General features: G+C 43.0%; 1 protein-coding gene across 1 annotated transcript in view; it reads left to right on the top strand.

Moving 5' to 3' along the window:
* Tfap2d (transcription factor AP-2 delta (activating enhancer binding protein 2 delta)) overlaps positions 1–8,672 on the top strand; it is a 43,003-nt gene extending 34,331 nt beyond the window's left edge. Inside the window, exon 8 of the mRNA XM_013019144.1 lies at positions 8,260–8,672. Within this exon, the coding sequence (XP_012874598.1) occupies positions 8,260–8,479 (220 nt within the window). The 3' untranslated portion in view covers positions 8,480–8,672. The remainder of the gene's footprint in view (positions 1–8,259) is intronic.
* The last annotated feature ends 4,054 nt before the right edge of the window (positions 8,673–12,726 follow it).

Genomic DNA, 12,726 nt, shown 5'->3' with positions numbered 1-12,726 from the left:
AGGGAGGGAGGGAGGGAGGGAAGATGGAAGGATAGAAGGAGGGAGGAAGGAAGGAAAGAAGGAAGGATGGAAGGACAGAAGGAAGGAAGGAAGGAAAGAAGGAAGGATGGAAGGACAGAAGGAAGGAAGGAAAGAAGGAAGGGAGGGAGAGAGGGAGGGAGGGAGGAAGGGAGGGAGGAAGGAAGGGGGGAAATGGTCACAAACGTGTTTCTTCAAGCAGAGCAAAATATAAGGTTAATGGCTACTCTCACCCACAGTAAAAATGAAAGATTGTATTTGAAATATAAAACACTAAATAGATAACTAGATTCTCAATTTATCTTGTATATGGTGCACTTACTAAGGGCAAACTATGGTAGTGATTTTATTTTCACAATAAGAAGAGTACATTCATATAGGTATTTACATATCAAGTATTCTGAATATCATAAAACTATGATTCCCTATGCACTATGCTTTTTCAAACATTTGTCAACATTTTTCTTTATTTTGTAGATTATTTACTTAGATGAAATCTACTAATGGACAGTAGGAGGATTATAATTACAGAAACTCATTTAGCAAAAATTGGCTTTTCTAGCAGATTTCTTAAATTACATGCATTTTTTAAAAAACATAATATTTTCTTTAAGAAATTGTGATTTTAAAACACACACACAACATAAAATGCATGATTGGAACCACTTCTAAGTATACAATTTAGTAGAGTAAAACATGTAAAATATATGATCCTAACCATTTTAGATGTCCAATTCAGCAAAGTTAAACATATTTACATTAAATGATGTAAAAATGTACGACTGTAACCATTTCTAAGTATACAATTTAGTAGCATTACTCATACTTGTATTATTATACAGCTAAGCTCCACACTTTTTTAGTTTGCAAAGCTGGCACTTTATACCTTTTAAAACAATTAACTCCACAATTCTTCCCCTCAGCTCCTTCCATGCACATGGGTTTGGCTACGCGATTCCTCGTCTAAGGGAGATCATAAGTATTTGTCTCTTGTTGATAAAGTGTTCATTTAAGCATATTTCCCAAAGCTCATCACTATCTATTGATGGCCGGCCCAGCATATGGGCTTGGGGGAATACTGCTTCTGTGAACACAGTTTTGCGAGTTTCTCTGAAAAATCCCTTCCATTCTTTTGCATACTCAGGGTAAGATTGTTTAATCACTGGCTAATCTAAATTTTCTTTTAAAATATGAACAACCATGCGTCTGAGTTTAATAATGGTGCCATTTGATATTCTCCATGGTACACAAAGGTTTCCATCCCTCCACATCCTTTCCTCACTTAAAAAGAAAAAAAACAATAACCATCCTAATTGATAATATTTCATGAAAGTCTTTATTTGCATTTGCCCAGTGAGGAGCAGTTTTGAATATCTTTACATAAGCATTTTAGCTATTCCTTTGCAATCTTTGGGGTCTCTGTCCATTTACAAATACAGTTATTTAGTTTTATGTTGCTGGGTTGCGAGAGTTATTTGTGCATTCTGGATGCTATTCTTTTTATCAGATATACAGTTAACAAATATTTTCTTTTATCCCATATGTTGTTTTTTTAATTCTGTTGAATGTGTCTTTGATGCCCAATGATAAATTTTGGCGTGGTCTACTTTGTACATTCTTTTACTTTTATTGCCTGAGCTTTTTTTTTTTTAATCCTGCCCAGGAAATCCTAATCTAGTCTAAGGTATTGAAGCTCTCCTTAGCTTTTCTTCTAAGATTTCACAGTTTCAAAATTTACATTTAAGGCTTTGATCCATTTTGAGTTGTTTTATAGAAGACATAAAAGCAAAGGTCTAACTTCATTCTTTCACAAGTCTTAAATAATATCCTCTTAAGAACAGTTTGCGTAATTGAGATTTCTAATAAAAATCCAGATAGAAGGCTCATGATACAGCTTCAATTGAATTGAAGTGTTTGCAGTTTTTGCTGTTCATTTATCAAATGATGCAACAATAAAATAAGATCACAAAGTGTTCATTAACACTCTTCATTATACAAATGTAACCCTTGAACTTGCTCTCAGATCAGAATCAGCCTCAGAGCTCTTCCAAAAATTCTCGAGAACTGCACAAGGTATGTAAAAGATGTGATTTAGGAAATCTAAGGTGAGACTTGAACATCCGTATTATATTTGAAACCATGAAACCAGTTCTGGTAGATAGGCAGTTTTACAAACTATGGTCCTAGGAAATTTGTAAGCCAATAATTCCTCCATCTTTGGAAAAAATAAATTCTTTTCCTTTTTCTTTTTCACTTGTGATGCCTTTGAATCAAACCTAGGGCCCTCTACACGCTTGTCAGTACAGCCCTCTAATTCGTTTGTTTAAATTGCTATTTTCAAATGGTTGTACAAGAATATTTTCAACTAACATGTCCGTTTATGCATAAAATGTGTTTGAGTCATTTTGAAGAGGTAGTAAGACTTGTGCAAAGCTTTGTCTCACACACTAACGTATTGAAGAGACACTTCAGATAAGATTCTGCCAATATTCTGGGTACATCTCTTTCATACTTTCTTGCTGACAGTGGTAACCGTAATTCTGACAGAACCAGAAGCTCAAGGAAAAGGTGGTTTGAAAGGAAACGTGGAAACGTATCTCACGTGACTTGGAAAGCAGAGGACTGCCAGTCTGATTTCCCTCCCTTCCCCCACCACCTGCTTTTCTTAAGAGCTGGCTAGGAATGAAATGAAGAGTAAACGTGATGGTATGGGCGTGAAGGAGTGTGGAATTAGCATCACCTGATGCGCCCACCATCTCTTAGGAAATCATCCCTTGGGACATTGTCCATTGGCTGCTGGAGAGAGCTGCGGCCTGCTCTGGGCAGGTGGGGTGTGCGGGGATAGAGAACAGGACCCACATCCAGGGCTCGTGGCAGGTGACAGACCAGCTTGCGTGAAGAAGCCACAAGCATGGGCGCCACTGTCCTCACCCAGTTCACACCCGGAAGACGGCTGGCCTTCAATCCACCTGACCAGAGTCCGGCTGATTCATGATTTAGAGTTTCCGGAGGGCCAGCACCAGTGTGGGATGTCATGCAGAATACAGAACGCCCCAGAGACCCACCACTAGGAGGGCAGGGTTGATGGAGACTTACCCGTGGCCCCAGAGACGCAGGTCCCAAGACTGGGACTGGGGGGGGCAGCGGAGGGAGACCCAGGGGCACGGTAGCTTCCCCAAGAGAGCAGCCCCCGCTCATAGAGAAAAGGCACAGACCTATTTTTCTACAATTCCCGAGTCCCTTGTTTGAGATCCGAGGACAGCTTAGCAAGGTATCGCTGTCCTTTTTGATTCGTATGTTCTCATCATTTCACTGAATGTGAAGCCAAGCAAAAGCCTCTACGACAATGTCAACAAAGAGGAGTTAGACGAGTTAATGCTCAGTTCAGAAAGGATAGCCTATCAGAAAGTCAAGATGGGTTTTTTCAGTGTAGAATCTGCACCTGCCCTCCGCACCTCTGGGAAACTGACATATTGTTTCTTGTCTTTTAATGCATTAAAGGTAGGGAGCAACAGGATGACTGGGAGATTCTCCCATGGTTTAGAGACTTCTTTAATTGAAAATAATGACATAGAAAGACACAAAGGCACAGGGCTACATGCCTGTAATCTCAGCTATGTGGGAGAGGGAGGTAGGAGAACCCCAAATTCAAAGCCGGTCTCAAAAATAAAACAGGAACAAAAGGACTGTTCATGTCGACCACATGGTAGACGGCTTGTCTAGTAAGCAGGAGACCCTGGACTCTGTGTCTCTAGTAGTGTGTGTGTGTGTGTGTGTGTGTGTATGTGTATGTGTGAGAGAGAGACAGAGAGACAGAGACAGAGAAACAGAGAGACAGAGAGAACATATGAAAATTTTTCTACAGAAGAGGTTTAAGCACAGTGACTGATTATTTGTAGCAATCAAGTTAATCTTTCACCAGTGCCAGGGGCTCACGCCTGTAATCCTAGTTACTCGGAAGGCTGAGATCTGAAGATCATAGTTCAAAGCCATCCCAAACAGGGAAGTCTGTGAAACCCTTATCTCTAATTACCCACTGGAAAACCAAAAGTGGAGCTGCAGCTCAAAGTGGTAGAGTACTAGCTCGAGCGCCGAGGCCCTGAGTTCAAGCCCCACGACAGACAAAAAGAAAGAAAATCTCTCCTGTCTCTCTGCACAGGCCGTAACACACCTTGCACTTATATCTGATAGATCTATGTCAATAAATATAGATTATGAATCTACATCAATCACGTCTTAGATAGCTTCTCTACTGCCTCATTCTTAAGGCCATGATGTGTCGGTGCTCATCGGGCTTTGGCCTGGTGAAGAGAGATGATCAATGCACTTAGTTCTCCCGTTTAAGCCAAGAGATGACTGATGCTGTAGAGCTGAACTCCCCAGGATGGCTCCATGTCTTCAAAGTAGCAAATACACAGGCATTGTTTGCGGGCGATTACATTCTCTTTGTTGGTTCTCAGTGTGGAAGTCCTCCTGCATAGCTGACTCTCCTTGGCCTTCAGCTCTTCTCTCCCATATCTCTGTCAAGTGATCCCGATGCAGGCTTGAAGTCTGCCGGGGACAGTCTGCTCCTCCGTCTCTGACAGCCGTCAGACGCACCTTCCTCTCCTCAGGAACACTCTGTCTCTCTCTGCTGCACTCTCCAAGCGCCGAGGAGTTCTGCTTCCCTCCCAGCTTCTCAGGGCAGCTCTCCTGTTCCTGAGTTTTCTCCTCCTTGTCTATTTCCTTTGGTTTCAGTCAAGTCTGGCCCACACTGAAGAGAGGACTCTTGTCTCGGCTTTGGTGTGGGGGCCGGGGAGCTAGCCTTCTCTGAGGAGCTGGAGGCTCCCGCGCTTCACGCCTGGTCCAGCTCGGAGAGCAGCTGGAAACGGCGGCAGCTTGTGCTTTGAATCTGGTGAAATGTTGATATTCTCTGTTTTGTTGACTTGTCAGAGCATTCTTGCTCTGGGGTTGGAGCTCAGCCGGCACTCTGTCACTGAGCCGTGCCTCCAGCCCTATTGTTGCTTTTGCTGGTTGTTTTTAGCATCAGCTCTTACTTTCCACCCAGACACGCGGCGGAACTGTGATCTTTAGACTTCCCGTGGGTTGCTGGAATCGCCACTGCGGGCTCCATGGAGGGGATGTTTTGAGGACTTCTCTGCGCAGGTTGGACTGGAGGCGCGGTCCTCTGGATCTCGGGCTCCGACGTAATTGAGGGTGACAGGCATGCACCACTGTGCCCAGCTAGTGTCAGAAGGGGGTCTCACAAACTTTTCTCCCCAGGCTGGCCTCAGATTCTCCTTCTCCCACCTCCCAGGTAGCTGGGATTAGAGATGTGAGCCGCTGACGCGCAGCGGAAGTGGTAGTGGACCTAACTAGCTCTGATCTGATAAGAAAAGAGCAGAAAGTATTAACGCATGGTAACCTTTCAGAAATAGTTATTCTAATAATTAATTGTTAAACTATTAATAATTTAATTCAATTAATTTAATTCAAAATAAGATTCCATCAGGGTGATCTTCTAGTTCAAGGGGAGTTCTAATTCTAGCTATTGAAAAATGTTGGAGTGGACACAGTGGCTCACACCTATAATCCTAGCTACTCAGGGAGCCAAGATCTGAGAATCACAGCTCCAACGCAGCCTGGGCAGGAAAGCCTACAACCCAGTTATGTCCAATTAATCACCAGAAAAGCCAGAAGTGGAGCCATGTCTCAAATGGTAGAGCACCAGTCTTTACCACAAAAGCTCATGAACAGCCATGATTTTTTTTTAAAGCCATGTTATTTTAAAAAAAAAAAAAAGGCCATAGGAAATGGAGGTATGGCACAAGTAATAGCACCACAAGCATTACGCAAAAAATCCAACTGAGAACGTGAGGTTGAGTGATAAAAGAAAGTTCAGTCTCCCAAGTAACCTTCTTTGTGAGTTGAAATTGAAGTTTAAAACTTTAAGTTCAAAGTAAGTGGCATAAGTAATTAAAGAAAAACATACCTCAGAGTGGTCAGGTCTTACACAAACGCTGGTGTGCTTGCATACACATGCACTTGCACACACACACATACAGCTGTCTTCCAACGGAAGGGCCTTTCAATGGCTGAACTGCAAATCCTTGCGGTGATTCAATCCTCAGGGAGTAGAAGAAATTCAGTTTCATCTCCAACCCTGGCTGCTGCCAGCCGAGCCGGGAGATCACTTGTGCTGCCGCAAGAAGGATGAGGGAAAGTTAATTAGGAGATGGCATGAAAAGAGGCGTTTTATCACCAGGAATAAACTTAGGGAAATGACTGCTAAGTGTAAGTTATATTTCCCCTCCATCAGGTGGCATCCACCCAGCGGGCACTACCACTCACAGACGCTTAGCCCAGCCTGTCTGTGCCTCTGATTAGTAATAGGAAGGGGAAGCCGATGTGCTGGCCTCCATCAGAGGTCCAGGCGGAATGAGTGGGAACGCAGTCCACAGGGGACGGAAGTCGTGAGTTCGAAGGCTGCCATCTTGGATGCAAACCTCTCGTGTTGAATTTTGATTTTTTTTCAAATTTAACTTACTAATTTAGTCCTTTGTCCTGGGAGTTGCTCTAGGATAGGGTCTCTCTTGTGATACACTGTGACACTGACTTGTTTTTGTTTTTGTAATCCAAGTGGACATAGTTTCCTTAGTGTCTCCTAAATTTTATAAAAATTGGTCTTTTTCCCAGCAATCAAGGTCTCTATCACATTCAGATCTTTCCAAAGTTGGCTTCTATTAAAAGTTTTTAATTTTAATACTGACATCATTCCCTGGTTTACATCCTCCACCACAATGTACACCTCTGTGCACATTTATTGTCTCTTCTATTTTTTAAAACAGCTTCCCGAACATATTTCAGCATGGTTTTAATGCGCCTATCCCTCGTGCTTAGTGGTTTTACCATCTTTCCTTTACCCTAGTGGCCATTTTTACGTTATCTTTGGGACAGTATCTACTTGTATCTTTTGCCTCTTGTAAAACCAGAATGGTTGTTTGTTGCTATTGAGATATGTTATGTTTGGATACTAATTCCATATTGGATATACAGCTTGCTAATATTTTCCACCATTATATTAACATGCATTATAAATATTATAGTGAGGAAGGTTGTCTTCTCAGTTTGCTGAGTATTTCCACCGCTGTGTTGAATGTTTTCAGTTCACAGTAAGACTTCTTCTCATTTTGTATTTGTTTTTGTGCATGTATGCCATTCCTGGAGCTTGAACTCCAGGCCTGGGCACTGTCCCTGAGCTTTTTCACTCAAGGCTAGCATCTTACTACTGAAGCCACAGCTCTACTTCTGCCTTTTCTGATGATTAATTGGAGATAAAGAATCTCACAAACTTTCTTGTGTGGGCTGGCTTTGAACCGCCATCCTCAGATTTCAGCCTTTGGAGTAGCTTGGATTACAGGCGTGAACCACTGGCACTCAGCTCTATTTAATATGTTGTTGTTGCTTATTTTGTTGTGACAATTCCCGTACCCATAAGACCTTTCAGTAATGCTCACCCCATACCCTCCATTCCTCTCCCCTCTGTAAGAATCCTTGCCTATCCCTCTTTTGCTCATAAACCCCCCTTTTACTCGTACAAAGCATGACTTCTTCATGCGCGATATAAGCCTCTAGCAGCAGGAGACATGTTGAAGGTAGGGTGATCCCCACACATAGTGTGTGGCCTGTTCTAGTAGCTTCTAATGAGACGGGGGCAAGTCCTGTGTTCAATACACACACTTGGCAAAAATGTGTCCACATCTGTGCTGCCCATCTCTCATGGAGAAGGGAAAACACCTGAACCACCTTCTATCCACCACAGTGCTTAGAAACATTGGAGAGCCTTATAAAGGCTAGGAAGAGTGTACTAGATAAAATGGGGGTATTTTAGTAGGACGCCGGTGCCTCACGCCTGTCATCCTAGCTACTCAGGAGGCTGAGATCTGAGGATGACAGTTCAAAGCCAGCCTAGGCAGGAGAGTCTGTGAGACTCTTATCTCCAAGTAAACCCCAGAAAACTGGAAGTGGCACTGTGGCTCAAGTGGTAGAGCATTTGCCTTGATCTGAAGAGCTGAGGGACAGCACCCAGACCCAGAGTTCAAACCCCACAATGAACAACAACAAAAATAATAGTAATAAATAAAAAGAATACATAAAATGGGGGTATTTTTCACCCATTTCTCTTGCGTGTGTTTGTGGTTTTCTGTACCTGGAGTTTGATCACTCATGGCTTTGTTTGTTTGTGGTTTTCCGTACCTGCAGTTTGATTACTCATGGCTTTGGGACTCCTGCAATCTGTGCGGCCCTGAGCACGTTCCAGACCGTCCTCAGTGAAATGCTGAACTACTTGGAAAAACACACGACTCACAAAAACGGAAGCGCAGCGGATTCCGGCCAAGGACATGGTACCTCAGAGAAGGGTCCCCTGCGGAAGAGCTCAGAGGCCGCCATGAAAGAGGGAAAAACAGAAAAGACAGACTAGCTACATCAAACACAATCTATTCCAGACGGTCTTGCTGCTGATATTTTTTCTAGTCTATCTATCACTGAGGGCGACGGCTTTGCAGTGGACACAATCTCTCCCCTCCCTCGACCCCTCCATACAAAAAATAAAACAAAAAACAAAAAAAACCCCACATGGAAATGAAAAAGGAAACAAAAAAAAGGACAAATCCTCCCCTCGCCCCCCAAAAAATGAAAAAAAAAAGGAAAACAGCAGTGTTATTATGTGATGAAATTGTCACTTTTACTTTTAGGTCATGATCAACCGCTCTTGTGCACGTAGTTGATTGTTCTGAACTGTCCACACCACGGGTTTTCCGGGCCTGGCCTCGGGTGGGCGAGGCGGTTCACGTTCCCGCCCCACCCCCCCAGGCCGCATTGCAGTTAGGAATCAAGACAGCAGGGCGCCCACCCGGACTTGGCCAGCCGGGCTTCCGGCTTCCAGTCTTCAGTCTGGACTTCACTTCCTGTAACTGACCAGTGCCTCTTTGCTCTCAATAGACAGATCTGCAAATGAATCCATTAATAAATGTTTGGGGAAATTGAGAAGGGCAATCCTGACATATTTTTTTTTAATCCTGTGAACTGATAGAGGTTCTCGATGATGGCTATTCCTAAATAACTTAACTCCCAGTGCCTGGGATGGTAAGGTTAGCTACCCCCCCTGTCCCCCCTCTCCCCCCCACCCCACCCGTGTCCAAGTCCCTTCTCTCCTGGTTCACTTAGGCCCCTGACAGCTAAGGAGATTATTTAGAAGGCATGCCCTTAGAAGGAAGGACAGAAGAGTCTTCTGTCGAGTCTACACCATCAACCTAACAGTTGGTGTAGCCCTTCTGTGAGGGTCAGGGTAGATGGCTACTGAAGGGGGTTCTCTTGACAGAGTTGGGCTCCTGGTGAATGCAGTGACATTGTTTGGTCCAGAAAAGAATGGACGCGGGAGCCATGACTATGGTTTTGCCTCTGAAGCACTGATTGCCAGTGACTGTGGCTGGAACGGGAGCCGGTTCTGTTCTATTGCTGGGCTGCTTCTACCTGCTCTTGAATTGTGTCCCACACACAAAAGTGTTCAGGCATGGTTCAATAAAACAAACACACACACACACAACAGATGGATCAGAGAAGGCTTTCACTTTTAAGATGCTTTTTCTTATAACTTCAGTGACCCTGAGTTAAGATGCAGAAAACAAGAGATTCCTAGCTGCAAAGACCAGGGCGAATGGAATGAAGTTTGGGTTTATGTAATACTGTATGTATCCAGAAACCACATTGTGCTAACCTGATTATTTTCAGGCTTCTAAGTAGACAATTAAACACATAAATCATCATGTTAAAAAATGAATTTTAATCATGTGTGGGCTCCCCGCACTTAGATGAGCATGAAGGTATTTTCCTCTCATTAGCATATTTCAATTCCTTTAAAAACCTTGTCATATTCTAACTTCATCGAGGAGTAGTACATTTAAACGGGAGGAATTAGCTCAAAAACGTCTGCGTCAATTTCATACAAAAATATTTTTTTAACCTGGCAATTCTCATAATCATCTGACTTTTACCTTGAATTTTGTAAAGAGAAGTATCACATTCAATGACAACCTAAGTTTTCTCTCTTGGTGAAGAAATTCCTTGGTGAAGAGTTTCGGTGGGTTGTTTTTTTCAGATTGTTACGCAATGGAAGAGCTTGAAATAAAGCAAAGTAAAAGTCATGAGTGATGATTTCATGGGGCCAACTCCCTTTTGAAAATTTTACCATTGTTCATGGCTTTGCATTTAAAAAAAATTCAATAGAATAAAGCCAACATTGTCCTGCAGCTCCAAGTCTTCACAAAATAAACGATTCCATCCTACATCCAATTTCCCATGATGTAAAATATACACATGAAACGAAAGTGATGAACAATTCAGCTTAATAAGTAGTAGGAAAGTGGTATGCAGAGTATGCAGACTCTTCTTTCCTCAATTAGTCTGCACACCAACTTCCTTTCATTCCATTTGTCATGAACAGTTACATATGTATTTACTATGAAATTGAGATGCATATCTGCTCGGTACCTAATGTAGTTATTTGCCATGTCAAATGTTCACCAGTATTCAAATGAAAAAAAAAATTAGATCTGGCTTATATTCCTGGCTTTCTTCCTCACCTTTAGTTGTGACTAGTTTGGGTTCTAAACCCCTCCACGGGGTGCTGTTACTTGTTAGCCTTGAAACAGAAGTATGACTATCCAGTACATATTGTTCACCAAGATGGTGGGTGCTTTAAAAACCTTTGACAGCACCTCTCTCCTAACTTACCAGCCACAAGAGCATAAACGAGTGGATGGACTGGTCCTGTTTAGAATCACCATTTATTTATTCGAATAGAAATTGTTAATACCAACTTTTGGCTTGTATATAATAGGTTCTCAATACTTTTTAAATAAATGAATTAATGCATGTGTGCTTGTTCTTTGTCCAAAATGGGCCCGAGGACGCAGCCGTTCCAACTTTTCCTTTCTGTACTCGTGCGTGGATAATTCTATCTGAATAAGGAAATATTTTCACAATATCCCATTCAATGGAAAGAGACATATTTAACGTAGCCCAATAAAGAAAACTAGTAGATGGAAGAATGTCAACAAGGAATTACAGCAATTCTCCTTCCCGTGGTTTAGAATGAAGAAAGAAAACGAACAGAATCTTCTCTCTGATTCCGTTCAGTGCTGTAATAATAAAAGAATGAAAAAGTTTTTTCCGATGGATGACTACTTGGACAAAACATGCACAATCTTGGTGTGTTTACCAAGACAGATGATGATGTGACAAACTCCAGTGAAGGAGCAAGTTGGATTTCCATAAAAACAAAATGGATGTTTCCAGAATCGCCTTAAAGGCCACTCTCACTAATTTCTTCGAGTTACCATTTGATTCAAATTTGGTGGTTCCAGGGAGGGGGAAAAAATGCAAACTCTGACTTTCTCCACATTTTTGCCACTTGCTAGTGCTCACTCCACCCTGCTTCCTCTCTCGGTCGTGCTCGAGGAAGGCGGTGTGTCCTGCTTTCCCGGTTGCTTTCCACTCCTTCCCCATTAAGCTCTCTTCAATGAGCAGAAAAGAGCGTGGTCCTGGCATGTGGGTCTGAGAGGGATGCCGAGAGCTAGACCTCTGCTGCCTGGTGCTGTCCCCGTGTGTGGCCATGGGTTACCCATAGAAAGAACAAAGAAAATAATATAGAATCCATTTTTCTTATAACGTCTTTCTTTTAGGCCTTTTTGGAAGCATCTTAGACTATTGGATTCCCTCTCTGTCTCCCACTGGAACCACTCTACCAGTTCCAATGGACAGACCTCTTCCCCCCCCCCCCCCCCCCCTGAACTGGGGCTTGAACTCTGGGCCTGGGCACTGTCTCCGAGCTTCTTTTACTCAATGTGAGCACAGCGCCACTTCCGACTCTTTTGAGGAGTAGTTGATTGGAGATAAGAGTCTCATGGACTTTCCTTCCTTGGGCTGGCTTTGAACTGCAATCTTCAGATCTCAACCTCTTGAGTAGCGAGGATGACAGGCCTGAGCCACTAGTACCTGCTAATGGACCTTTTTTTAATGTATCAAAAATCCTTTATATAGTTCAGGAGGCTGAGATCTATGGGTTATGGTTTGAAGCCAGTCTGAACAGGAAAGTCCGTGAGACTCTTCAAGTAATCCCCAAAGAGCCAGAAGCTGAGCTGTTGCTCAAGTGGTACTTTGCTAGTCTTGAGTGAAAAGGCTCAAGAACAGTGCCCACTGTATTCAAGCCCCAGGACTGGCACATACACACACAGAATCCTTTATACAAGGAAGGTACTTCTCTTGTAATATGTAATACGTGAGAGGAGGCAAGGCTTTGAGGGTTACAGGGAAATACAATCCACAGCCAAACCTCCTGGATTCAAATTTGGTTCTTTCAGTTGTTACTGTGTGACCTTGAGCACTGACCTTCTCTATGTCTCTCCAGGTCACCATCTGCAAGGTAAGGATTGTAGTAGATGTTTACTCAGAATTAGTGTCAGATCAGAGCTACTGTCTCCCAACTACTTAGATTCTAACAGGACAGGTATTGCCTTCAGTTCTGAGAGCTGATTTTCTACCTGGAGACCTGTTTCTCCTGCATTTCCATATCAGATTCCAGCCTGGCGCCTGAGGAGGAACAGGACACAGGACCTTTTCCTTGCTCTGAAGCTTCGTGGCCCAGGAGGGAACAGATTGAGGAAGAAG

This window comes from Dipodomys ordii, unplaced genomic scaffold, assembly GCF_000151885.1.
Source record: "Dipodomys ordii isolate 6190 unplaced genomic scaffold, Dord_2.0 Scaffold44, whole genome shotgun sequence".
NCBI lineage: Eukaryota > Metazoa > Chordata > Mammalia > Rodentia > Heteromyidae > Dipodomys > Dipodomys ordii.
This window is presented reverse-complemented; position numbering and strand designations above follow the sequence as displayed.